This window comes from Bidens hawaiensis, unplaced genomic scaffold (assembly GCF_021521415.1).
Source record: "Bidens hawaiensis isolate Kalapana, Puna unplaced genomic scaffold, B.hawaiensis_p1.1 tig00012137_1, whole genome shotgun sequence".
NCBI classification, from domain to species: domain Eukaryota; kingdom Viridiplantae; phylum Streptophyta; class Magnoliopsida; order Asterales; family Asteraceae; genus Bidens; species Bidens hawaiensis.
In genome coordinates this window covers 86,165-113,531 of record NW_027491977.1, presented here as the reverse complement: position 1 = coordinate 113,531, position 27,367 = coordinate 86,165, and the positions used below count along the sequence as shown (strand labels likewise).

Genomic DNA, 27,367 nt, shown 5'->3' with positions numbered 1-27,367 from the left:
TTTAGAGATTAGTTTCATAAATATTCATCTTAAAACTAGAACCGTTCACGAGTCGAGTCGGGTTGGGTTTGAGCTCGAGCTCGAAATTAAACGAGGCCGCTCAGCTAGGCTCGAGCTCGAATTTGATGTTAAACGAGCCTAAGATCGAGCCAACAAGCTGACCCATAACCCGAGCCGAGCTTGCTACAAGTTTGGCCCGGTTACAAAAATGAGCCAACTCAAATCGAGTTGTTTCAAATTCGGGCTGTTCACGAGTCAAGAGAGTGTGGTTTCGAGCTCGACGAAATTAAACAAGACACCTCAGCTAGGCTCAAGTTTGATTTTGAAGTTAAATGAGCATAAGATCGAGCCAACGAGCCCAGCTTGGGTCGATTTTGACTCAGTTACAAAAATGAGTCAACTCAGCTCAGGATGTTTTAAATCAAGCTTTTTTAGTTTGGTTTATTCGAACTTTTATCAAACGAACCACAAGCCCGAGCTCTTTAAATAGCCCTAATTCAAGTTTTTATCAAGCTAGGAATGAGCCCGGCTTAAAAGACCAGCAAGCACAAATCGTATCCCTCTTTGAAATAAAATCGGCGTTTTGTCTAGGGTTTAAAGCTCAACAAAACCCTCACTGGACAAACTGTAATGAGCATGAACACGGACATGGACATGGATACTTCTTCTCCCGGTTACTTCGATCCACTTGATTCAGCTCACAGAGAACGCTACCGCCGCTACGGGTATCTAATTATCATGCTTCCGATTCTCAATTCAATCATTCAAACTCTATATTCATTATTAATATTATCAGTTAAGATTATTACATAACATACATACATACATTTAGGAAACGGTCTTCGCCTTCACCGCACCAAGAGACTTACCAATCCAAGTTCAGCAATGCTGCGTTATACCTCGACAATATTAAACGAGAAGTTGACCACTCTGATGCTGCTGATCAGTCAGAACACACTCCTTTCAAACGCAGGTCGCCTTCGCTCGATAGCCGTGGAGGAGTGTCCGATACCGACCGATCGAGAACGCAAGCCCTAAAAGTTTTCAAGCATGAGGAAGATGCGTCGGTGGATACTGCAGATGCTACGTTTTCTTTGTTTGCGTCTCTCTTCGATTCGGCTCTTCAAGGTGCATACATTGTGAATGATATAGACGTTATGTTTTAACTTTTAACGGAAGGATGGTTCGTTTAGTTGGTTGTGTAATGTATTGCAGGATTGATGTCTATTCCTGATTTGATACTAAGACTTGAAGGAGCGTGCCGCAATGTTTCCGAGTCGATTAAGTATGTTGCGTATCCCTAATTAGTTTATGTTTAGTGTTACTTGCTTCGATTGTTTTTGTTTGATTAAATGCATGTTAGTGAAAACACATGATCCCTATCATCCATTAATTAGAAAAGCGTAGGAGAGAAACTTATCAAGCATACATGATCAAGTATCTCTGAAAGTCGAAACAAATACGAGTTTTATTTTCCTTTCGCTCTTTGGAAACGTTATCTTAAAATGATGTTCAAATATTTGTTCGACTTTTGAAAGTGAAATTTGGGCACTTAGGGCGAAGATGGAATCTTGTGATTCCATCTCTACGAAGTTGTAGTTGAAAATTTGGGCTTACATTATTCAAACAAAATCATGGTAAATGTAACTATAGTCTTTAGGTCTTGCTGACAACTCATTTTTCTTGGTGGTCTACAGTAACAGCTGTAGTGAGAGACACAGGATCGTTGAGGACAAACTGATGAGACAAAAGGCCAGGGTGTTGCTTGATGAGGCTGCTTCTTGGTCCCTTTTGTGGTATTTATATGGGAAAGGCATGATTCACACACTTTATCTCCTTATCATTTTGTTATAGTTTGTTAATATTTTTTTGAGTATTTAATTTATATCTTCTTTATCTTTCCAAATTTGTGCAGGAAATGAAGAGGTTCCTGAGGATTGGATAGTGGTATGAAACTTTTATGTTCAATCACTAGTCCACCTATGTTACTAATACCAGAATGTTTTATCGTTTAGTTTTTCTATTGGAGCTAATGTTTTTATTTTCCCTTTTACTTCAGTTACCGCCAACTTCACATCTGGAAGCTTGCCTATTTGCTGCTGAAGATCATACAGCACAGTTATGCCTTAGACTTCTTCAGTGGCTTGAAGGATTAGCCTCGAAGGCCCTTGATTTGGAGAACAAGGTGAACATTTTGTTTTATAAGTACCGTCATCAACAAGTGTGGAGGCTTTATTTATTTATTTATTTATTTATTTTTCAGATACGAGGGTCTCATGTCGGCACACATCTGCCTACCTCTGGAGTTTGGAATCATACCCAAAGGTTTCTAAAGAAAGGCTCCATAAGCGAGAAGATTGTTCAGCATTTGGATTTTGATGCTCCAACCCGTGAACATGCTCAACCACTCCCTGATGACAAAGTATTCCTTTTCTGTTACTGATCTTTTAGCTAAGTTTTATGCTATAATGTTGAGTGATACTAGTAAAACCAGCAGCCAGTGACTTGTTTTCTTGCTATCTTAGATGTTAGTTTTAAATCAGCTGAATCTGTTTAACTAGCAACGTGACATTGGCTGTTAAGAGTTTTAGATGTAGCATCCATTTTTATCTTATTAGTCAGTTTTAAGCTTTACCTTTTCCATTCAAACAGAAACAAGATGAGTCTCTTTTGGAGGATGTCTGGATTCTATTAAAGGCTGGAAGGTTGGAAGAAGCATGCAATCTTTGTCGTGCTGCAGGACAGGTTTGTATCTCAGTTTGTAGGTGTAATTATTGTTTTTATCTTTCTTATTTTGTTAATTTTTACTGTTGTGTGGATAGTCATGGAGGGCTGCAACCTTGTGCTCTTTTGGAGGGTTGGACCATTCTCCTTCTGTTGAAGCCTTAATAAGAAATGGGAAGAACAGATCTCTGCAAGCCCTGGAACTGGAAAGTGGTAAAAATAATCAGAGGCGTCTGTGGAAATGGGCATCTTACTGTGCATCAGAGGTAGGCGAGAATAGTTTGACTATTTACTTTGTTTTATTAGTGAAGAGGCAATATTACAGAAAATTCCTAAGTTAGGCACAGCATATCAACCAACTTACGGTTTATTACTGATTTTTGTGAGTAATCTCATATTTAACTGGTTTTACCTGTAAATATATGACGTGGCACCGGTTGATGACTTGATGCCGTGCCTGCTGCTGCAGCTGATGCCATGCATATTGAAAACATGCTAATGTATAAAGGTTATTCACATGTTTGAAAAAATTGTTCAATTTCTTTAAATTTATATTTAAAATTATTTGTAAATGTTACATAAAGTGTCATCTTGCGTATGCATCATATACACTAAACTACTAAATTGCAAATAAGATGCCACATCATCAGTTTTTGAAAAAAAATCAGCAAAAAAATGGACTACCAGGTGAACATGTCAGTTGTTGCTAAAATAGGCAACAAAGCATAAACTGGTTTCTATTTTGCACCTAATTTAAAGTTGGTTGCTAAAATTGAGAAAAACGGTAAAGTGCATTTTGAGTTATGCAGTTTGCCCATAATTCTTATTCGTGGTCAGTATCACAGATGCTTTAGTTCTTTTTCAGTATTTCATTTTCGTACTGTCGTTATTATTGTTAATTATTCTTCATGTATTAAAGAAAATTGCAGAGCAAGAGAGTGGTAAATATGAAGCAGCAATATATGCTGTTAATTGCAGTAATGTGAAGCGCATTCTACCCTTGTGTTCTGACTGGGAGGTATTGTTTTTGGCAAGGAATGCCCCTCTTTTGGCTTTTCATTGCTTGCTACTTTTTTCTACAGTGCAGTAACCTTTGCTTTTTCATCATCTATTTGAAGTTATTTGGGTTAATACATACATAGGACATCCAAGTATTCAAAAGTTTTTACGATGACGAACTACATATTAAAACAGCTATATATAGATGCCACTCAAGTATCAATTTGGTTTCATTTACGCCAATTCTGACAATTACAAAACGTTTCTAATGTTAAATCTTTTGTCAATTCTGGGGTTGTAAACGTAAAAAATATCCCTGAATCAACTCAAATATGTTTTGACCACTCATCTGGAAGCTTTATGTCATTTTTGTCATTTTTCACAACCTTTTAATGTGACAGAAGCTTTATACATGAAAGGCTTTTTTGCTGGAATTGTCTAATGGAAGTCAAGTTGATGCTTGGATGGTCTCTGAAAGTGTTTTAATAGTTAGGTGGTCTACATTTTATAGCAAGTTATTATTATTAAGTCATGAAAGCTGGTAATTGCAGTCTGCTTGCTGGGCTTTAACCAAGTCATGGCTTGATGTTCAAGTTGATGTGGAATTATCCGGTGGGCTCGATAAGCTCAATTCTGATGGTGCAACTGAAAGAAGCCCTGGACAGGATCCTAGCTCTCAATCTTTACATGGACCTGAAAATTGGCCGCTTCAAGTCTTAAAACAACAACCACTTGACCTTTATGCCCTTCTTCAAAAGCTTCATTCAAGGTAGATGTGCTGAGATCTTGTTTTAGTATCAGATGTTTGGTGTTTTTATCTAGTTTTTAATCACCAGTAACTCTTATCTTTTTCTTGATGGTTTAGTGAGTCTGTACATGAAGCTGTAAGCCGGGGATGCAAGGAACAACACCGTCAAATTGAGGTCAGCACATTATGCACCTCTTTTTCATATTTTATTTGAGAAAATTGCCAAGAAAAGTAACCTAAGATCCCAAATTTGACAATGTAGCAAAATTTTCTTTCTTGCCACTAGGTGAGAGATGAGTTTCTGACTAGTTTAGGTCGCTTGTGGTTTGTATATGGGTATAGGTTTTAAAGAAAGGAGGAGAGATATTGTATGATTATTTCAAAATAAAATAAAATTCTATGTATTTGGATTAATGTTTAAATTATTATTCTAAGCCTATAAGGGGGATAGAGGGGTCTACAGTTTTATTGTCTGTGGGTTTTATACCCTTACTATAATCCTAACACAACCAAACAATTTATACCACTTTCAATCCCATTCCACCATTCTATGATTCTATTCTAGTAAGTAAACGCACTCCTATTAAGTCAAACATCAAACTTTCATTCCTGTCGATGAGAGATATTTTTGTTACTTGCATTTTTAAAATTGGGATTTTTAGTTACCTTGTCAATTTTCGATGGGAATAACAATAGATCTCCTTTGTTATTGTGTGTTCATATATAGAATGATAATTGATAATTTAAGAAGTTGAGAATTATTTTTTATGTATATCACCAACGTTAAGTTCATGCCTACTTATAGAGCACATATTGGGTTATGTGTATGAATTTATGTGATATTGTGAATACTTTGTAAAACCTTTTGAATTTCGTTTTTGAACAGATGAATCTAATGACGGGGGATGTTCCTGGTTTACTTGATCTTATCTGGTCATGGATATCTCCTTCTGGAGGCAATGAAGATATCTTCCGGTAACTTTACTACTTTCTTTTCTTTATTTTTTTTTGTTTTTAAAAAAGTGATATGGCTGGATGCAACATAGATACTTGGGGCAGTTTTAGATATATCCCTCTAAAAGTTCAAATTATTATGAGTAACATTCAGTTCTCATAAAATCACATTGACCCTTTTAAAACCCTAAAAGTATCATATTGATTCATATCAAAGAAACTAAAATAAGATCCGTTACCTACACTAATTTGTTTCCCTGTTTAAAGGGTAGATCTAATGTGTGTTATTTTAAACTTTATAACGATATATGTGAAATCAATTCTATATTTTATGCCTGATTTCTGTACTACTTTTAAGGTTGATAAAATAGATTAAGCAGCTTTTTTTTCCCCAGCTATGACAATTTTCAGTTTACATATGACAAAATTGTTATTTCTGGCAGGCCTTATGGTGATCCTCAGATGATACGCTTTGGGGCACATTTAGTTCTCGTGCTTCGTCTATTACATGCTGATGAAATGAAGGACTCTTTCAAGGAGAAGATTATGAATCTTGGTGACCTCATTCTTCACATGTGAGTATTTTTGCATAATGGCTGATGTTTGATTTATGTATCTAGAGCCTTTACATGTTTCATAGTTTAGTTCTTTACTTCTTTTATTTAGTAACAATTAATCGGTTTTATTTTGTGCTAATTTCAACACAAGAGCCTTATTCTGAATCGTGGACCGGTTTTTCTTTTAATATGTGGTGTCTCGTTTCTATAATTTCTGCAAATACCTGACTTGGACAGACCTTGGCAGGTACGTGATGTTTCTCTTTTCAAAACAACACGAGGAGTTGGTTGGAATCTATGCATCTCAGCTTGCACGCCACCGTTGCATTGATCTGTTTGTACATATGATGGAATTACGGTTAAATAGCAGGTAAATTATCTTCAGAATTCAAGCTCTGCTTTTATCTCGATGTTTATTAGAAACTCTATGTAATCGCGTCATCGTAGAAATGAAGTGTTTTCTTTACTAATAACTGTAAGATACTTTTCCAAGTTAACCTATTTCTCATTACAAATCATCAAAAAATGTTGATTTTGGTCCACTAGTTATACTTATTTCAGTTTTCTTCTGTTATGGGGCATTCGATTATCAGGCATAGGGATTTAGTCATACCTTTCTCTGTTTTTCGTTAAGGAGAGTATTGTTTACTGTTGCTTATGTTGATATGGAATGTACCAGTAATTATTTTATATTAATTACAAATATCAAATAGGTCCACCGATAAATCATTTTTTAATGTATTTTAACAATATATTTACTGATTAGCTTTGAAGCAGTATGTTTTACGTGCTATATATGTCCGTTGATACACCGTTTAATGCTTTTCTAATGTTTTATGTTGGCAGTGTTCATGTCAGATATAAAATTTTTCTCTCTGCTATAGAATACCTACCGTTTTCTCCCGGGGATGATGTAGATAGCGGTTCTGAAAAGGGAAGCTTTGAGGAAATTGTTGAGAGGTTTTTAACTATCATTCTCATTCTAATTCTGACATAGTGGCATGCATTATTGACATTTTTTTTGCTATCAAGTCATTCTATTGCTGGTCTCAGTTTGATGTTTTCAACTACTTCAACAGGGTTTTATCAAGATCACGAGAAGTTAAAGCTGGAAAAGCTGACGTGTCATCTGACGTGGCAGAGCAATGCAGGTTGAAGGGTCTTGAAAAAGCTATGGTCGTTCAGTGGCTTTGCTTTACACCCCCCTCCACCATTACTGACGCTACAAGAGTTAGCTCAGAACTTCTTCACCGAGCCCTGATGCACAGGTAATTATTTATATTCTGTAGCTGCTGTCTAGTAAAATCAAGCTTCATAAAATGTGTCCATGATTTATAGTTGCAGTATTTATGTTTTCCACTTTCAGCAATGTACTGTTCCGGGAATTTGCTTTAATTTCTATGTGGAGAGTTCCAGCAATGCCAATCGGGGCCCATACATTGCTTAGTTTACTTGCTGAGCCTTTAAAACATCCATCAGAAACATTGATTTCTGCTGAGGATCATGAAATTTCTGATAGTTTGAGAGAGTTCCATGACTGGGTATGCTTCTAAATAAACATCACTTAATATATCTGCTTTCCATATTCTATATATGTTTATGTTACTTTCACTTAGTACATAACATATAATGCAAAGAATTTATATTTGAAAACTCAGCATATTAAAATTTAAAGTTACTTCTACTTAACAGAATGAGTACTATTCGTGTGATGCAACCTACCGTAACTGGCTGCAAATAGAGATAGAAAATGCTGGAGATGATGTTTCAAAAGAAGAAAAAGTGAAAGCAAATATGGTAGCCATGGAAACATTATCCTCATCAATGGCATTGCTACTGAGTGAGTTTATTCTGTTTATAATATTTATTATTCAATTTTTTTGTACCTTAGTAATTATTGATAACATAATAGGAGAAGAAAACCATTGGTTGGTACCTACTGAGGATAACATCTATGATTTAATGGAACCTACAAACATTGAATTGCATGCCACTGCAATGCTTTCCTTACCTTCTGGTGAATGTATGTACCCGGACCCCACCTTGTGCACAGCTCTCACAAGTGCCTTTTATTCTTCAATAAGTGATGAAGTTGTATCAGACCATCAGTTACAGGTATGTAAATTTCCATTTTTGAATACAGAAGATGCATAAATGTACATACATACATATATATTGTTTTATCTTATGTTTCAGGTTAATGTATCTGTTTCTGCAAAGGACAGTTCCTCTGTTGAGATTGCACTTCGATGTTGTGCAACAGAAAATGATGGGTTTGGCCCAAATAAACTTGCTGATGGTGGTGTTCTTGCGGCAGTCATTGCAGCTGGTGTTAAAGGTAAACGTAAATCAACGAGTGTAGGCCCTACTAGACATTATTGACAAGTTTGGTCTTGCATTGCAGGTGAACTGGCAGGATTTCAAGTTGGTGTAACAATGGAGATCTTGAGACTAGATGCTTGGTATTGTGGAACTGATGGTTCCCTCGGGAACCCTGCAACATATATTCTGCGTGGTTTGTGTCGCAGGTGCTGTATTCCAGAAATTATTCTTCGGTGCATGCAGGTACGCACGTCTTTTCATTTGATGTGTGGTAGGTAGGTAAATTAGCTATCATTGTCTTTACTTCTCTTTGTTAAAATTGTAGGTTTCTGTCTCGCTTATGGAGTCTGGCAAGGCACATGAAAGACATGACGAGTTGATTGAATTTGTTGCTGGATCTGAAACCGGGATCCTTCACTTGTTTAGCCAGAACCAATTGCAGGTGATTTTTGCTTATTTTTGTATATTATAGGCTTGTGGTTGGGCATGACTTTTGACTTGATTTGATTTGATTCGATTCAGGAATTCTTGTTATTTGAGAGGGAATACTGTATAGCGAAAATGGAGTTTCTTGAGGGGTCGGCTGCATGAATTTTTCTGTACTATTCCATGGGTAATTGTTACAATATTTGAGACTAAGGTAATGTATTATCATGTTATAGTACATTTTGGTAGCAACTCTTCACTAGATTGTATTATGTTATTCTTTTTGTGCATTTTACAATTCGCCTTTGTCGTTCTTTTCTATCTCAGCTTTAGGATAAAACTAATTGATAATCATGTTTTGTGTTTGTTGACTGCAACATAGTAACTACTGGCGTATATAAGAAAATTTGTCTAAATAGTTACAATGAATCAACACAAAGTCTATCTTCCTAACACCTGGAATACAATGATAAATGTTCTCAAACCAGAAGTATGTATACAAGCGCACACATGTTTATAGTTTATGGGTGTATGTTGAGATCCACATATGATCTCTCAATGAATGTTGTTTCACTAAGCAAAAGCATTTGCTTCTGTTTCAGCACGTACAAGGTTAGCGTAAACACCATCATGATGGGAAGTCATTAGCCTGTCATGGCTTCCATACTCTGTCAGCTTCCCATCTTGGACCACCGCTATCACAGTGGCTTCTCTGATGGTTGAGAGGCGGTGAGCCACCACAATGGTGGTTGTGCGCTTTGTTATCTTCCTGAACGCTTCTTGAACATTCTTCTCTGATTCTAAATCGAGTGCGCTACTTGCTTCGTCTAGCAGCAGCACTTTTGATCTCTTCACAATTGCTCTTGCTATTGCTATTCTTTGTTTTTGACCTCCAGATAGCTGAACTCCACTCTGACCTACCTGTATGTAGAGACAGATCATAGGTTAAAATTTATAAATTTATAAATTTTAAGTTATAGTTATACCTCAGTTTCATAGCCTTCTGGGAGACTACATATGAAGTTATGAATGTAAGCTTCTTTAGCGGCTTCTTCAATCTCTGCGAATGAAGCAGTGGAATTTCCAAATCCTATGTTTTCTCGAATGGTACCGGCGAACAATGCGGGTTCTTGACCGACTAAAGCTGTTTGAGATCTCAACCATACCAAATCAAGCTCCCTCAAGTCAATTCCTCCCATTAAAACCTTACCTTTAACAGGATCATAAAACCTTTGTGTCAACCAAATCAACGTCGATTTTCCGGACCCACTACCTCCGACCACCGCCACCATGGTCCCGCCTTTCACCTTTAAACTGAAATCCTTCAACACTATCACATTAGGCCTAGAGGGGTATGAAAAAGTAATCATCTTGAACTCTACATCAAACGGTTTAGAACCTTCAATCTTTCTTCCTTTCCCACGAATCAATTGAATCCGGTTAATAATATCGAAAACCGCAGGAATCGCGGTTGAAGCTGTGGAAGTATCAGGGGCAAGGCCCGCAAGTTGACCAACCGAAAACGAGCTCAAAACAAGAATCAAGAAGATCTTGTAAACATCACCGAATGACGCGTGGCCTTGTTTCACAAGGTAAGCCCCGAACAACAGAATTACAGTATACGCTGCATACATCGCACCTTGAGAAAATCCTAATGCAATCCCTGTGATCTGAGATCGTTTTACAGCCGTTGATTTTGGGCTTGATAAGGACTGTTCAAAATATTTAACAATCTTTTCTTGAGTTGCGAAAGTCGCTACTGTTCGGATGTTTGAAACCGCACCCGAAGCGATTGTAGTAGCTTTATCATAAGCAGCATTATCTAACTTTGGTCCGATGTTGATTAGCAGATTAAAGTAGCTAGCCCCGAGTGTAAAAGGAGTTACTAGAGTTACCAAAATGGCTAACCGCCATTGGAGATAGAATGACACGCCTAAACCCACACCAGCCGAGCTCAAACCCATGAACAAAACCGAGTATCTATCTGCTAAAACTGATCTAAAACTTATACAATCATTTGATAGCCTGGAAACAAGTATTCCAGTTGAGTTTTGATCACTATCGAACCACCCTGGCTCTTGTTTCATTATGGACCGAAAGAGTAAACTGCGAACTCGTTTGGTGAGGTTCGAACCGGCCCAACCACAGAACCCTTGTTGACCAGTCATGGCTAGAATAATCACAACACCAAGTCCAACCAAAACCAAACAAAGGTTCCTAATATCTCTTTTCAACGTACGAGTATCGGGATTAAAGTAGACTTTGAGTCCTTCACCTAAAACCAACGGAAAGATTGATAGAATAGCGCCTGCTACCATACCCAAAACTATGCCGATAAACAGCATACCCGCCTCGGGTTTCTGTAGTCTCCATACCTCTGAAATCATGTATGATCTTGGTTTGGTTACTTTTATTGTTTCCACTTGTTCTTCCTCTTGAACTGATTTCATGTACTCTGATCTCGAAATCTCGTAAACGTGGTTTGATTTTAAAATATCTTGAGCACTAGACGCTTCGTGTATAGACTGTCTTCTTTCCATTTCAGCATTCTCGGATTTAGAGTTTGATGATACCGCTTCGGATGCAAGCTTAATGAGAGAAAAATAAGCTCCATTCATTTCCATAAGTTTTTGATGGGCCCCGCTTTCGATAACGGATCCTTGTTCCATAACAACGATCCGATCAGCATTCCTTACGGTTGCCAGCCTATGAGCAATGACCATCGTGGTTCTATTTCTCGAGATTTTATCAATAGCTTGTTGGACGAGAATCTCTGACTCGGGGTCTAGTGCACTTGTGGGCTCGTCTAGTAAAAGGATCTTAGGGTCTTGGATCATGGCTCGGGCCAATGCAATGCGTTGTTTTTGGCCTCCTGAGAGTTGGGTTCCTCTGTCTCCTACTTGTGTATCATAACCTTGTGGTAAATTCGCTATGAATTTATGTGCGTTCGCAGCCACACTAGCGGTAATCGCTTCTTTCTTCGTGGCATTCTCTTTGCCCATCATAATGTTTTCGAGAATCGTGTTTGCGAAGAGAACCGGCTCTTGACCCACCATGCTCATTTGACTTCTTAACCACTTCACTTGCAATGTTCTTATGTCATGACCATCTAACCTTACAATACCTACATGCACATATTACATATATTCATGTTACTTTGGTTATTTAACATGTTAAGATAGTTAAAACTTACCCTGAAGAGGATCATAGAACCTCTCTAAAAGAGCGAAAACAGTTGATTTGCCCGCACCGCTAGCACCAACTAGTGCTAAAGTTCTTTGGGATGGAACCACTAAATTGAGCATGTTGAGAATAGGAACAGTCGGACGAGATGGATATGCAAAACAAACATTCTCAAACTCGATTTTTCCTTTTCCATTCGAGAGCCTTCTCCCCATAGGAGAATAAGGATCAATGGACGGGATTCGCTCTATAACTTCAAACACTCGGCTAGCTGCTACGGTCCCTTGTGCAAATTGAGCAAAGTATGATAGAGATAGCGCCAAACCCCTGGAAAACCGACGTTTGTGCTTATTTTATTACTTGTAAATAGTTGGATAATCAGTTTTACTGGTCAGTTGTTAGTTGTTAGTTAGTTACTTAGTTACCTGCCACCGACATTGACTCCAAAGAAGCAGGCTATGGCGGTACCACCAGATATTTCATGTTTTGAAATCAAGATGGATCCATACCAAAAAGCCAAAGCCCAAGTGGAATATGTAACCAAATATATAACACCAATTCCAATACCCTTTGCAAAACCAAGTTTCTTTCCCACCGGAACCGACTCTTGCAATAATGCGTCGTATTTATCGGATAGTTTTTGCTCTGCTACAAACGAAAAAACAGTCCTGATTGAACTTATGGCTTGTTCTGCTATGCCACCAGCTTTCTTGTAAGAGTTCTGCAAGTATGATGATACATATTTGAGTGATAAAAATGTATGCTTGTTTCTTGAATACGTTTTGGAAATCGTTAAGTATAGTACCACTTCTTTTGTAGCTAGGCCGACGTAAATTGCCTTATACGCTATGCCACAGAACATTGTTACCGGAGTAACTGCAAGTACTGCCAAAGAGACCTTCCATGACTTTATGAACCCAACGATATAGCCACATATGAATGTACACAAGTGATGAACAAAGTGTGCCATCTGTGTTGTACAAACACAAGCCAAAGTGGCAAACTTTATTAATTATAAGCACATAATTAGTTGAAAACTTAATCTTTTTGAAACTTTAATGTTGTACCTTCTCCCCTATAACTTCTTGGATTTGAGCAACATCACTTGAGATCCCATGCATGATATCACTGGTGCTAATTTCGGTGTCGAAAAATGCGACGTCCTGTCGTAAAATCGACTTTAGGTACGCGGTTCTGATTCTATGCGCTGATCTCTCTCCCACCAGTCGCCAACAAGAAATTTCTGTAAATAATTAAATGTACGTGTAGCATTTGTATAAAGTATACATTTATAGAATTGACGAGGATGATCGAGGCTTACGTAAGTATGCTCCAACGACGACTAGTGCGGACAATCCCACCATGTATAGACATATCTAAAGTTCATATCCCACATTGAGGAAGCAACTAAACATAAATATATTTTATAAACAGAATATATACAAGTAACAGTTTATAGTTATTAGTTATTACCCTTTTGACATCCTTCATCATCTCATCATTGTTATCATCCAAAGCAATTTTGTTAACAAAAAGTCCAAAAAGTAAAGAATACCAAGGTAGAGATCCTCCATTGATCAAAGCACCGACACTGCCTATCATAACAAGCAAAATATCCAACTTTGTTGCAAATTTAAACAAACCGAGAACCCCTATTTGTTTCGGTGGTGCAACTTCTTCTTCTTCGTCGTCATCAAGATCTTCGACGTCTTCATACTTTTGAGTATCATAAACGTATTTATGACTACCATCGTGTTTTGTTTTTGATTCGTTCTCTAAATCATCATCAGTCGCACTAACCTCATCATCAGTAGCCAAATGGCCTTTTTTTCTATCGGTACTAGTAACCATGTCCGCGAAAGTAGCAGACTTGTTGAGGGTAGTTTTGGCAACATAACTTTGTAGCTCAATTCTACCCAATGAGACATGACTAAAGTTATTGGATTGGTCATAGGATTGATTGGTAAAGATGTTAAAGTTACCACCACCAACACCAACACCGCCTGTAGCAGCGTTATGACTAGACAAGTAATAGTCATTAGCTGACCGTTGAAACCCACGGCTGCCATGACTAGGTGAGGGCTCAGCCCACGGTGTTAAGGCGGCACCAAGGCTGCTTCCATGGGTGTCTCGAGAGGCTGTTGGTTCATACCGCCACGAGATCTCAGCCTGCCAAGACTGGTCAGTGTCTGAGGTGAAAGGAGTGGTTGGTGGGACACGCGTACCCCTGGCTCTACGAGCGTATGAGGATGCATGGGAGCTCGAGAAAGACAAGGCGGGAGACTGATGGGACAGTGTTGGAGATGTGTGGTGAGGCTTGCGTTGACGGCGGTTAGCGGCAGAGGATGACTCTATCTCAAAGGAGGAATCAGCCATTGAATTAGAAAGTGGTGGTTGACACGCATAATGTTTAGCTAATTAATCATGTTTGGAGAAGACACCTATGTTTCTCCGAAGTCCCAACACTAAATTTAAATCTGCATAGTATTTGCCTAAACAACTTTTTTGTTTTTATGTTTGGTTTATCCTTATGCTTATTAAATACTTAATTTCCAATGTTGTGTACAAGCTGGTGTTTGTTTCTATGTTTTATATATATGTAAGTTTGTTCACATTATTAACAATGATGATTATATTTTTTTGTTTGATACCATACCAAGGGTAATAATATGTTAACTGTGTAGTACATAAATAGCCATAAATTCCAAACTGCATGAACTAAATCATCTTAATTATAATTCATATCTTTTAGGAGTTAACTTGATTACATATATACTCATGTTAAAAGTTATAGTTATGAATTTAAATACAATGATTTGAAGTAACATAAAGATAATTTTAAGTATACATATAAAAAGAATAGATAAAAGAATTGAAGTTGTAGTTGTAGTTGATGTTCTGATCCTAGAATAAGTACCGAGTCAAACCGCATATGCAGGCTTCACTTCTCATTTATAACGCAAAGTTGAAAGGAATTTAAGAATATACAAATATTTGATGTTCTGATCTTAGAACAAGTACCAAGTCAAACAGCATAAGCAGGCTTCGCCTCAGTAAGAACGCAAAGTTAAAAGGAATTTAAGAATATGCATATAGGATGCATCGAAGACATATCTTACAAAACCTACATAAGTTAACAACATTACACCAACTGTAGATCTTTTCATCCAAATAATTGTTTCTGAGTCATCAAAAGATATGCAAAATAATAGTGTGCATCCCAACTCAAAACATTAATTAAACTATACATACCTCTGATCAGAAACAGTACCTTCAAAACATAAAACTCATCTTGGTTTTGACTCGCTTCCCTTGCTTCGGAACGTTGACAACGAAAAGAATGATCGAGGAGCTGTTTAATATAAAACCACAACACAGGATTTCAATTCAAAACCAACCACTTAAAAGCTTAAAATTGAAAGTTTCAGATTTTGCAAACTACTTATTATACATATCAGTTATAGAATGTACCTTTTATAGAGCTTCCAGACAAATGATCTTCCCTCAAACGGAAGTTTGCAGGAGGTGTTGGGATCGAACTCTGCAATCTATGCACTTCAATTCAAAAACAGAACAGAGAACAAAATATTACAAAATGCAATGTTTTTAAAGACTTCATTAAACTGTTTAAAAAAAGTCGTTATACCGACTTATACCTTCACCACTATGAAAATCGCTCTGGGTGAGACCTTGCGAGTAACCCATTCTTGACTTTCTCACATCCTCCGAAGATCGGTTGGTGGGATCTCTTCCATCTTCAGTGTCATCATCTCCCTCAGAAGTTGTGGCCGAAATATAGTCAGCCGAATTCTCAGTGTATCGGCTTTTCCTTCCAAATTTCAGCAAGCGTTTGAATCCTTTAGTCATATCCTTACGAGACTGAACATCAGAAGAACTAGGAATCAGGTTCGGTTTTTGAGTGATCTCCCATTTTTTCCTCATTCGAGCAGCATTAGCCTCTGCCGCGTGTGGATTCCAAGAGGCAGGGCTCGTTGTCGGAGATTCAACTTCAGACGCTTCCTGAGTATAAGAAAACGCATAATCAACTTGTGATGTGTTGCAGTGTTCTGATTCAGAATCCAACAATTTCGCTGACTCATGACTCATTCTTGACTCGCTCTCCTCTACAACTTGATCTTCGGTTGCGGTTTTATCAAACTGTTCCTCAAAATCGTTTTTAGCCACACTTGGAGGTTCATCCTCTTCCTCCTTGTTCATAGCTTTAGGCGGCGCCATTGAAGCTTTCAACTTAGCAGTATTCTTTCTCAAAAACCGCTTCGGCTCCATGTTTTTCGATCGTGACAAAGCGACACCTTCTGAGCTCTCAAATAAAGTCACAGAACTCTTTCTCAATGACTGAGACCTCCTTGACTTATCTTCCTTGACAGGAGGGGTCTCTTCATTGGTGCTTCTGCTGCGTGTATAGTTTCTTAACCGAGACCGAACTTCTGCTGCTGCTGCAGATGATGATGATTTGGTAGGTGTTGAATAAGGCTTTGTGTTTTCTTTAGAAAAATTAGGGACAGACTGTGCAACAGGATTATTATCGGGCTGCTGCCGCCTTCTACCGGAAGTAGAGGCCAGTCTTGTAGTGGATCTAGGAATTGCAGCAGCTGGGGTGCGAGGTTGCGGTAGTTTACCTTGAAGTGACCCAAAATCTAGATTCTGCCATCACAGTTAACAAAAAAAAATAAATAAATAAATAAAAATAATAAAAAAAAAATAAATAATAATAATAATAATAATAATAATAAAAACCATGTTTTAAGTGATGAAGATTATAAAGCATATGAAACTAATGATGATAACTGATAACATTACCTCTTCTCTGTTTAAAGCCGACTGAGCGTTAAATGATGTGCGCCTTTCTGCACGTCGACTTGCACTAGATGCAGAATTATGCTTATCAGCAGACCACGAAAGTCTGGCTTTCATTTCATAACTCTGGCGTTCAAGGACATCATGCATTTCTTTCATCCTAGCTTCTTTTTCGACTCCATTAGAATCCCATAGTTCCGTAAGCCTTGCATCTCTTTTCTTCATGTAACTATCATACAACTTCCCTCTTGAATCATCATCAAAACTCTGCTGAGCCGGAGAATCAGTTGGTGTTTCAACCTGCTTTCGGAAAGATGACAATTTTGTTATCTGATCGGATTCCACGTCAAAGGCCTTCTTTTGACCCGAAGTCTCTCTAGGGAGTCGAAGCTTATGCTGTTCAAAAAGCTTTTCAAGCTCGTTCGCTTTCATTTGAAGCTCGTCGTTGAGTCCTTGATTCCCTTTTAATTTCCTTGATCCAGATCCTCCTTGAACAAATTTCCCAGATAGAGGTGTACTACTACTACTACAAATATACCGGTTAACATAATCACCATCATCCTTATATCTTGTGTGTTGTGTAGCAGCAGCAAGAGCTTCCTGAATATTCGAACCCGATTTCTTTGTAGGAGTATTCAAAGTCATGGTTGATCAGAATTGAATCATCATCATCGGACTCTTTTAAGGAAGTGGAAGAAGTGGTTAACTGATTTGACCTGACTAGTTAATTTGACCAAACAAGAAGAAACAATCAACGGTTTTGTAGAAACTGTATCAACTTTGAATCTTTGTAAGGGCAGGCTTGGCATTCCTTTGTTATAAGCAATTTTAAATTTAGCGATAAGCAATTTTAAATTTAGCGACCAAAAGAATAAAAAAAACCAGCACCTATCAGAAAAACAAATGATAATAATAATAATTCAGTTCTAAGTAGGACGTGTTGTTTAACTTTTCTCTAATTTAATATCTTGGAATATATATTTATATTTGAAAGATTTCCATAATTGAAAAATGAAATAGTACGTTTCAACTATAGCATTGACCAATAAGTGTAGCTAAAACTAAAAAAAAAAAAAGAAAAAAGAAAAGAAATATCTTAAAATGTACACTTTTTGGTTCGTTTGGTGTATTCTAGCGTCTTGCTAGTTTAGTTTTTTTTTTATAAAATTTCCGCCATTCAAACTTGGTCATGATCTAGAATGAATGGTATTAACAACAATAATTTGTTTTGAAAGCCAAAATAAAAACTAGGTTGATGACAAATGATCCGTGAGGGGCGTGATCCATAATGCACATGGGCCACGAGTGTTTGTTGTCAAGAACAAATTAAAGGATCCAATGCTACAAAACAAAACACTTTGAGATTTAGAGGCCCTCTGAATCTCTTAATCAAGGTGACCCACCATTGTCAGTACTGTTTCAATCAAGATGATTAATCATAAATCATACATTCAAAATAGAATCCCCAAATTAATATTATTAATAAATAAACCAAAATGAAAAGTGTTGCCTTTTTTTATTGGTTGATTCTTGATCTATGTTATAAGTTGTTCTTAAGTTGACAAAAAATAATATAATCTTACTTTAGGCGGGTGATACATACCAAACCTCTCATTAAACAATTGAAGGTCTGCTACCGAGTCATGGTTAAATCCAGCAGCCACACCTCGAGCACACGCTCTAGCTAAGTTTCATATAAAGTTGTTCCACCTTAGTCACGTACTCCTTTAGAGGCTAAATGAACCACCTGGATTACAATAAATGTATCTATTAGCACAGGTGTATCAGCATCTTAACCCAATGTGTAAATGTATATATATATACATGCTATGAAACTTAACACAAAAACATTTTTAGATATGTAACAAGAAAATTTGCTTATACTAGAATAAGGCAAACCGAGTAACGAATACAACTAAAAACCTTAACTAAATTCACATATGTAACAAGAACTTATGCAAAATTTAGAGCATACCTTGAGAATCACAATATTATATGCTGAAGTGGAAGGCTAATAGTAAGAAAGAATAGTTTTATACATTCATATGTTGATATGCAATACATTACGTGAGAGAGCATCCCTATAAATACAAGGGAGCTAAAAACACAAGACCTTGAATTAAGGCCAAACAACCAGCCAGGACCGGAGGAGATGATGAAGGTAATTAAGATATAAATCATCCAAAAATATATAAGTAAATTAATTATCATCCCTAAATAAATAAGTCAAACAAAATTATATTCGTTAAGTGGATGGTATTGGCTGGCTTTACTCCATTTGAAAACTGGAAGATATGGAAATATAGAGGGATTAGCGGGTGGAGTCTGGAGTGTACACAAAACTAACAATATTATTCTTATTATTCATATATAGCCGTTAATTTGTTATTTATGTTGAATATTGAGTGTGAAATTGATAATAAGTCTGGTTGTCAATAGTCACTCAATGGTTAAAGTCAACTCATGTTGATCTAGAAGGCTTTATGTGAACTTTGGGCTAAAAGTGTCATATGACTGATAGTTAAAGTTTCTGGTTACTATTTGAAGACTGTTAAAAGGATCAGGGGCTAAATTGTAAATGTTCTTGTTTAGTAGTTATTAACCGTTTGAGTTTGTTGTTAGGGCATATATAATTGGGGGTTTTCTTCAATTAGGGTTAATTCTTTTTCTTCACTTTTCTTTCACATCTGTAAACTTGTTCTGGTGATCAATCAACAATTCTGATCTCGTTTGTTCTTGTAATCGATTTTGTTCTTAGTTTCAATTTCTAATTCCGCTTTAACAATTGGTATCAGAGCTTCGGCTCTCGATCTTGATTGAAAACCTGCAACTCAATTAAAGTTTCATCCATGGTGACCGGTGCAAAGTTCGACATCGAGAAGTTCGATGGGAAGAATGATTTTAGTCTGTGGCGAGTGAAGATGCGTGCCCTGTTAGTTCATCAAGGCATCTCTGATGCACTTTGGGTGAACCTAACATGCCTGAAACTAGAGGTGGCAATGTTAGTGGGTTGGGTTGGATTTGGATGATGGGTCAGGATGAATTTTTAAAATAGAGAGTTAGGATGGATATGGGTCAAGATGGGTAAAGCTAACCCATCTTGACCCAAGTTAAGGTTGACATACAAAGGGTTTTAAAAACCTTTCAAAAAAATATTTAAAAAAACTATTAAAAAAATAATAACTCAAAATATAAATAAAAAATGTAAAATGTAAAATAACTAAAATGTTTCCCCGTCATCCTCGTTCAATAAAAAAAATCGTTTTATACCGGTTCAGGTTCGAGTTTTTCAGGTTTTTTTCGGTTTGTTTTTTTTTTTTTTTCATTTCGGTCGGTTTCGTTATTTGCTCGGTTTCAATGATTTCGGTTTCGATTTCTCAATTTTTTCGTTTTCAGTGTTGTTTTGTTTTAGTCAGTTTTTTCGGTTTCATTTCGTTTTATTTTGTTTCGTTTCGATTCATTTTGTTTTATTTTAATCGGTCACGTTTCAGTTTTTTTTTGTTTCGTTTTGGTAAGCTTTTTGATTGCATTTCGCTTTTCTTTGTTTCGTTGTGTTCAGTTTTTCGGTGTCATGTCGGTTTTTTGTATCGTTTTGGTCGTTTTTCTATTTCGGTTTCGTTTCGTTTCAGTCGGTTCGGTGTTTTTGATTCGTTTTGATTCGATTTTTAAATTGCATTTAGTTTTTTTATGTTTCCTTTTTGTCAGTTTTTCAGTTTCAATTCAGTTTTTTTTGGTTTCGTTTCGGTCGTTTTTCTATTTCAGTTCAGTTTCGTTTCGGATGTTTTTCTATTTCAGTTCAGTTTCGTTTCGGTTTTTTTGTTTCGTTTTGGTCGGTTCAGTGTTTTTGTTTTGTTTTAGTCAGCTTTTCAGTTGCATTTCGCTTTTTTATGTTACATTTTGGTCGTTTTTCTATTCTGGCTCAGTTTCGTTTTGGTTTTTTTGTTTTGTGTTGGTCGTTTTTCTATTTCAGTTAAGTTTTGTTTCGATTTTTTTGTTTCGTTTTGGTCGTTTTTCTATTTCGGTTTAGTTTCGTTTCGGTTTTTTGTTTCGTTTTGGTCGGTTCGATGGTTTTGTTTTGTTTTGGTCAGCTTTCATTTGCATTTCGCTTTTTTTTTGTTTCGTTTTGGTCAACTTTTCGGTTTCGTATCGTTTTTTTTGTTTCGTTTTTCTATTTCGATTCAGTTTTGTTTCGGTTCAGTCGATTCGGTGTTTTTGTTTAGTTTTGGTTAGCTTTTCGGTTGCATTTCGCTTTTTTGTTTCGTTTTGGTCAGTTTTTCGGTTTCATTCCGGTTTTTTGTGTTTCGTTTAGGTCATTTTTCTATTTCGGTTCAGTTTCGTTTTAGTCGGTTTGGGGTTTTTGTTTCGTTTTGATCATTTTTTGGGTTTCGAATGAGTTTTGTTTCGCACGTTGTAGTTTGGGTATTTTGAATTAGATAACTTTTGGATAACTTGGATATTTTGTTTTGACCCATTTTAACCTATAAATGAAACTCACATGTATATTTTCAACTCATCCTGACCCACTTGAAGAATTTTTATGATCCATCCTAACCCATTTTACTTTTAAAGTTTATCCATCTTGACCCAAAACAATCCATTTGGGTTGGGTTTGCCACCCTTACCCGAAACTCTACAAGACAAGGAAAAGAAAGATATTCTTGAGAAGGCTCATAGTGCAATAATTTTGAGTCTTGGTGATCGAGTTCTCCGTGAAGTTTCAAAAGAGATAACTGCGGCTGGTGTATGGGAAACTGGAAACCTTATACATGACCAAGTCTTTGGCCAATCATTTATATTCAAAGAAAAGGCTCTACACTTTTCAAATGACCTCTAGATCATTCTTGATCTTGAAAATATTGAAGTAGAGGTAGATGATGAAGATCAAGCTATCATCTTCTTGGCCTCATTACCAAGGTCCTATGAACACTTTGTAGATACTCTTATGTTTGGAAGAGAAAGTTTGTCAATGGAAGATGTATCTGCCATGAATTCTAAAGAGTTACATAAGAAGGGTGAGAGTAGAGATGATGTGGCTGATGGGTTATATGTTAGAGGCAGGTCTGAACAGAGAGTATTCAAGGGTAAGAATAATGCTGCAAGATCCAAGTCAAAGGGAAAGAAAAGGTGTTTTGTGTGTAATTCGGATAAACACTTTAAAAGAGAGTGTCCTGAATGGAACAAGAAGAAAAGTGAATTTAATCAGAACAAGAAATATGGTGGTCAGTAGATGATAATAAAGATGGGTATGATAGTGCAGAGGTGTATGTGGTGTCTAACCAAGGTTTAAGCAATGAATGGGTGTTAGATTCAGGCTGCTCTTATCATATGACTCCTAATAAAGCTTTCTTTAAAGATTTGAAGTTAGAGAAGCAAGGAGTGGTTCAATTAGGTGACAATAGACCATGTCAGATTCAAGGTATTGGTTCAGTTTCTTGTTTAGTAGTTATTAGCCGTTAGAGTTTGTTGTTAGGGCATATATAATTGGGGGTTTTCTTCAATTAGGGTTAATTCTTTTTCTTCACTTTTCTTTCACATCTATAAACTTGTTCTGGTGATCAATCAACAATTGTGATCTCGTTTGTTCTTGATTGTTCTTGTAATCGATTTTGTTCTTAGTCTCAATTTCTAATTCCGCTTTAACAATTTATTTCATTCACAAGCACATATTAGTGTCACAAAAAGCAAATGATTTATCAGACAAAATGTATTCGCTTTTAGATTTAGACTAATAAAAAAAGGCCAATTAGTCATCTAGAATAAGTTAATAAACTATAATCAACTATTAATATTCATTTAGTAATTATGTTGAAACCTTAAACAAAGTTACAAACACTTATAAATCAATAGTACACATATGATCCAGACCAATTATTGTAAGCCAGTATTAGACCGACCAAACTTTAACGAAGTTACTAACGGTACGTTACACCAACCAAATTTTAAACACACCGCCAGACAAATGTTAAGGTCCTCACTCAACCAAGATATACAAAGCAGGATTGGAGTTTATGGGTCAATCTTCCGTGTAATAAAACAATAATAAACAAAGATCAAACCTGTCATTGAACGCCTAAGCTATATAATAAGCATAATAATAACCAAGTCACAAACATCAATATTGGCAAATAAAAAGTGGAGATGCGGGGTATCGAACCCCGTACCTCTCGCATGCAAAGCGAGCGCTCTACCATGTGAGCTACATCCCCGCATTTGTTGTCTTAGCTTTAGTTTCAATCCAGTCTATTTCTTGTGAAGAGCAACTTCAAAATTTGACAAAACTTATACATTGTTTTCATCACCTAAAATGAATATAGTAGCAAGGCTATCATCTTGTAACTTTCGCCTTCTATCATACCAACCTTCTATAAATTTACCACAAAAAAATTATTTGTACATACAAATTAAGAATTGAATTCATTTTGGTTTTCCTATTTTAATTCCCATGGCTTCCTTTGTTTCAACTTCGGCCGTTGTCCTTCGCACAACTCCCAAAATACAATGCAACCAACTCGCTAGCGTCTCTATGATCTCGGTATTTTAAGAAATGTTTTACAGCTTTATTGAATGTGCTTTAAAACTTGTTACACCTTTTTGTTGTAGGGTGCACCAAGGTTTGTACTCTTCAAGTCAGAGAAAAGATCATTACCATTTTCTCATTGCTTCAAGACCAACATTTCATGCTCACTTGTAAGTTAGTCAAATAAATATGAATTAAAATCATTAAAAGTTAGAAACACATTAATTAAGCAATGCTTAGCATCTAATATTTAATATATGCATGCGCATGCAGGCTCAACCGGAGACTCTGAAAATAGTGCAAGCCACCATTGCTAATCAGTTGTCGATTGACGAGTGCACAGTCGTCCCTGCAACCAAGTTTGTGGATCTTGGTGCTGATTCTCTTGACACGGTAACTAACTAAATTCTTTCTTTTTCAACCGCCTTTTAAAAGTTGATTATGATGGCTCTAAACACATTGAAACATGCAGGTTGAGATTATGATGGCCTTGGAAGAAAAGTTTGGAGTATCTATAGGCGAAAGTGGAGCCGAGAACATTTCAACTGTTCAAGATGCTGCGGATTTGATCGAAAAAGTGAAGGCAGAAGCTTGAATAATGATTATCATCAAAATATACCTAAATTTTGCTTGCTTTATTTTCCTTCTCATGATATGTTTTTTGCTGGTTTATAAGTCGTTTTAAACGATGTTCGAATAAATGCAAATCATATTATTATTATTATTAACCTTGAACATACATAATACTTTTGTATTACAATAAGGGCCTATTATAGATTATGTCCAATTAGAACATGGCCCAATACAGTTAAATTTATTGGGCTGCTTATGGAAAACATTATAATTATGGTTCATACAAATTTTATATCTTTTTCCTTATTTATTATATAGTTTTTTGAAACTGAAATGTATTGATTACATCGAAACAGAAACAAAAGACAAACGGGTAACAATTGCGCTACTATCACCTTTTGAATCGCAACAGAAAGTATAAATCTCTTTTATTATGCGTTTCCAATTTATATGTTCACCCGGCCGTTATAAATTTTGTAAACCCAACTAATTGGTTCATCAATTTTAAGATTAGTTAGGCATGTATATGCATTTATGAAATAGTCTACACTTATCAAGTCAAAGTGCATAAAACCAAACATATACCTACCAACATATGTAACACAACCATCAAGTTAGTGTTGGCCTAATATGTCAATCTATAAGCAAGTAATCACTCGTCACTCGTCACAATCGATGATCAAACGATTTTGATGTAAGCTTAACACGAGTCATCAAATTAATGTCCCTCCTTGCTTCTTTCCTTTCAACGTTGGCGGTGAGGAGTTGGTCCGCATTGGATGCAATAAGGAGCTTAGGGCCTTTTTTATTAGGCTTTGATGCCAAAAAGTTTTTATGACATAGAATTTTGATGTGTTATTCCAATAATGATACTCTATTTATGGATATATCTAGACATCCCACTACATTGTGTTATTCCTGATTCCAATTAATAAATTAAACTTTATTTTATATCAACTTGTTAAATTATTTCTAATGCAACTTGTTTAATTTACTTTTATGTTATTCCAACTTGCCACATTCTTCCTAATATTATTTGTGAATGTTGGTGCATTTTGTGACTGTCGCTATGCAATTCTGATCAGCGGAAACGAAGTACGAAGTTAGAACAACTTCGCCGTAGGCGAAGTTGTAACAACTTCTGCCGTAGGCGAAGTTGTAACAACTTCTGCCGTAGGCGAAGTTAGAACAACTTCGCCTACTGGCCCAAGCCCAAGCCCGCGAAGTTGTTTCGATATATATATATACGTGTCTTGTTTAGGTTTGAGTATCCAGAAAATTAAGAGTGTTTTTGTGTTCAGTTTATTTGTCTAGAGAGAAACCGAGAGTGAGAGTCGCGTGGGACGACCCGAGGTAGAGCTCACCTCGGGTCGGCCGTCATTTGTTTTCGTGTTTGGTATGTAATGTGTTTCGGTTATTATATAAAAGATCTGCAGATGTGTTTATCCCGTTCGTGTGTTTGTTCGTGTATGTGTTTGTGTGTAATCGTGTTCTTCGTCTTCTACACCAATAAACAAGTCTAGGAGGATTCCGCACTCCTAGACCTCGTGCGGATCTCGTATCGATCGGCGACGCCTCGGGGGGACCTACAAGTGGTATCAGAGCCTTAGGCTCTTATGCTATGGTTCGAGATCTGCGTTTTGGTGTTTCTGGCACGTTTCTGATGCGTTTCTGGCCGAACAGCCGCCGCAGGCGAAGTTATGGGGTTCAGGCGAAGTTGTCGCTTAAATTTTAGGGTTTAGCCGAAGATATAAGGTTAAGCGAAGTTATTCACAACTTCGCCTACCTCACAAGTTCGCTTATCTCAGGCGAAGTTATCTGTCAGGCGAAGTTAAGGAGGAGCGAAGTTGACTTTAGGCGAAGTTAAAAAAAAAAAAAAAAAGTGTTTGGAGTTTTCGTCTGTATGGCCAGGTGTACACGATTATTGTGAGACCGAAGACGTTGTTCCGTCAACGAGTGAAACTTGTTATCTCTTGGTCTTACGTGTGAACAAATACGTGTCAACTCTGGATTTGGAGTTGAGGTTGTGAATGGAATATTGATTGATACTGGATATTGACACATATTTGGGTGTTTGTGGGCAATGAATAGTTGTTGTTCGAGGTTGACCAACTGAAGAAAGTCAAATTGAACTGAAGGTTTTCGTCATTACTGGATTGCGGTCAGAGCATATTATTTATGTTATTTTCAAGGCGTTCGAGAATTGGATCCTGAAACGTGATGCTTATTTATTAAAGTGAAAATTCTGGAACAAGTTGGATTTAATCGGGAGTTAACGTGTTTATGTTCTTGATCGTTATCCCTGGTAATTGAAGATGCTTCGGATTAATTAATGGTCATGTGTGTTAGATTCTGTCAAGGTGGTTTTGTGATGAAATTGATCACTTGATGTTGAGTAGTTGAAGATTAAACCTTATCGTATGCCGATGTGTTGGTGAAGTTGTGGAGGGAGCCCAACTTCACGTGTTGGTGAAGTCAGAAGGACTCACGTGATTGGTTGAGATGATCAATTAGGCACAGGGATGCATGCATTTCAAAGACCTCAATCTATTTAGTCGGTGAAGCTTACACTGAAGGGGAGATCTGATATGGAAGACGCTGGGTGATTGGTAGATTTGTGAAGCTACACGACAGTTTCAGACACGGCTGGTTGAAGAGCAAACAGAAGATCATCAGTTAAGAGGGAGTCTGTTGGTGCATGTTTTGTAACAGATGATCTTTTGTGTTTGTTAGAATTGAGAGCAACGGTCAAAGGGGAGTCTGTTGGTGCATTTTGTGACCGTCGCTATGCAATTCTGATCAGGGGAAACGAAGTACGAAGTTAGAACAACTTCGCCATAGGCGAAGTTGTAACAACTTCGCCGTAGGCGAAGTTGTAACCCGCGAAGTTGTTTTGATATATATATACGTGTCTTGTTTAGGTTTGAGTATCCAGAAAATTAAGAGTGTTTTTGTGTTCAGTTTATTTGTCTAGAGAGAAACCGAGAGGGAGAGTCGTGTGGGACGACCCGAGGTAGAGCTCACCTCGGGTCGGCCGTCATTTGTTTTCGTGTTTGGTATGTAATGTGTTTTGGTTATTATATAAAAGATCTGCAGATGTGTTTATCCCGTTCGTGTGTTTGTTCGTGTATGTGTTTGTGTGTAATCGTGTTCTTCGTCTTCTACACCAATAAACGAGTCTAGGAGGATTCCGCACTCCTAGACCTCGTGCGGATCTCGTATCGATCGGCGACGCCTCGGGGGGACCTACAGTGAACTATAACTACTTAAAAAAATCATGATAAGCTTTAGAATTTGATGAGTATTATGGGAGTAAATAAGTCAAGTCATGAGCTACTCGAGATGGATTATTGAAGATTTGAAGACGGTGAACATACCTCTTTGGCCGTAGTAGCAAAATTTCGAACGAGCCACGGGAAAGCTCTAGGGACATCAAATTAATCCGATTCTTTCGTAGGGTCATAAATATTTTATGGAGGTCTCCAGGACCGAAAAAATGGTCAGATTCGTTGAATAGCCCCATACACAGTTTTTTCGGGCTGACGG

General features: G+C 37.0%; 4 protein-coding genes and 1 non-coding gene across 6 annotated transcripts; 2 read left to right on the top strand and 3 right to left on the bottom strand.

The window, feature by feature from the left end:
- Window positions 1-589: 589 nt before the first annotated feature.
- Window positions 590-9,032, top strand: LOC143540124 (nuclear pore complex protein NUP107-like). Of its 2 annotated transcripts, XM_077033269.1 has the most exons (24): window positions 590-725; window positions 833-1,128; window positions 1,216-1,285; window positions 1,698-1,813; window positions 1,916-1,947; window positions 2,060-2,185; window positions 2,264-2,422; window positions 2,653-2,745; window positions 2,823-2,990; window positions 3,644-3,742; window positions 4,275-4,492; window positions 4,589-4,646; window positions 5,358-5,446; window positions 5,869-6,000; window positions 6,230-6,352; window positions 6,829-6,942; window positions 7,062-7,250; window positions 7,349-7,523; window positions 7,675-7,822; window positions 7,895-8,097; window positions 8,179-8,320; window positions 8,387-8,547; window positions 8,630-8,746; window positions 8,827-9,032. In XM_077033269.1, exons 1-24 carry the CDS (start codon window positions 631-633, stop codon window positions 8,893-8,895), a joined length of 3,192 nt encoding a protein of 1,063 aa, XP_076889384.1. In that variant the 5' UTR covers window positions 590-630; the 3' UTR covers window positions 8,896-9,032. The 2 variants fall into 2 exon arrangements, with proteins under 2 accessions (XP_076889384.1, XP_076889383.1); XM_077033268.1 differs by having other exon boundaries at window positions 2,060-2,422.
- A 149-nt stretch (window positions 9,033-9,181) lies between these two features.
- Window positions 9,182-14,289, bottom strand: LOC143540118 (ABC transporter B family member 19-like). Its single transcript, XM_077033262.1, has 8 exons — window positions 13,387-14,289; window positions 13,235-13,289; window positions 12,981-13,156; window positions 12,719-12,883; window positions 12,339-12,634; window positions 11,924-12,240; window positions 9,717-11,854; window positions 9,182-9,651 (listed from the first exon to the last, which is right to left on the bottom strand). The coding sequence occupies exons 1-8, from the start codon at window positions 14,287-14,289 to the stop codon at window positions 9,304-9,306; spliced, it is 4,398 nt and encodes a 1,465-aa protein (XP_076889377.1). The 3' UTR covers window positions 9,182-9,303.
- Window positions 14,290-15,594: 1,305 nt separating this feature from the next.
- On the bottom strand, window positions 15,595-17,507 carry LOC143540128 (uncharacterized; the record flags this gene model as incomplete). The annotated part of the gene is made up of 2 exons (XM_077033273.1): window positions 16,735-17,507; window positions 15,595-16,578 (listed from the first exon to the last, which is right to left on the bottom strand). Coding segments are annotated over exons 1-2 (1,626 nt in total), but the record flags the coding sequence as incomplete, so codon positions are not given.
- Window positions 17,508-22,864: 5,357 nt separating this feature from the next.
- TRNAA-UGC (transfer RNA alanine (anticodon UGC)) lies at window positions 22,865-22,937 on the bottom strand. The gene has a single exon. It is a non-coding gene; the product is annotated as a tRNA-Ala (tRNA).
- Window positions 22,938-23,173: 236 nt separating this feature from the next.
- Window positions 23,174-23,864, top strand: LOC143540117 (uncharacterized). The gene is made up of 4 exons (XM_077033261.1): window positions 23,174-23,263; window positions 23,332-23,418; window positions 23,522-23,641; window positions 23,721-23,864. Exons 1-4 carry the CDS (start codon window positions 23,174-23,176, stop codon window positions 23,841-23,843), a joined length of 420 nt encoding a protein of 139 aa, XP_076889376.1. The 3' UTR covers window positions 23,844-23,864.
- Window positions 23,865-27,367: the final 3,503 nt, after the last annotated feature.

Excerpts from the sequence above, each read along its gene's own strand:
- LOC143540118 (XM_077033262.1), bottom strand. The coding sequence starts at position 14,289 with ATGGCTGATTCCTCCTTTGAGATAGAGTCATCCTCTGCCGCTAACCGC. Across the intron at positions 13,157-13,234 it reads CGTCGTTGGAGCATACTTAC|AAATTTCTTGTTGGCGACTG; the intron begins GTAAGCCTCGAT and ends AATTATTTACAG. Across the intron at positions 12,884-12,980 it reads AAGAAGTTATAGGGGAGAAG|ATGGCACACTTTGTTCATCA; the intron begins GTACAACATTAA and ends TGTACAACACAG.
- LOC143540124 (XM_077033268.1), top strand. The coding sequence starts at position 631 with ATGAGCATGAACACGGACATGGACATGGATACTTCTTCTCCCGGTTAC. Across the intron at positions 726-832 it reads GAACGCTACCGCCGCTACGG|GAAACGGTCTTCGCCTTCAC; the intron begins GTATCTAATTAT and ends ACATACATTTAG. Across the intron at positions 7,524-7,674 it reads TGAGAGAGTTCCATGACTGG|AATGAGTACTATTCGTGTGA; the intron begins GTATGCTTCTAA and ends TCTACTTAACAG.
- LOC143540117 (XM_077033261.1), top strand. The coding sequence starts at position 23,174 with ATGGCTTCCTTTGTTTCAACTTCGGCCGTTGTCCTTCGCACAACTCCC. Across the intron at positions 23,264-23,331 it reads CTAGCGTCTCTATGATCTCG|GGTGCACCAAGGTTTGTACT; the intron begins GTATTTTAAGAA and ends TTTTTGTTGTAG. Across the intron at positions 23,642-23,720 it reads GTGCTGATTCTCTTGACACG|GTTGAGATTATGATGGCCTT; the intron begins GTAACTAACTAA and ends TGAAACATGCAG.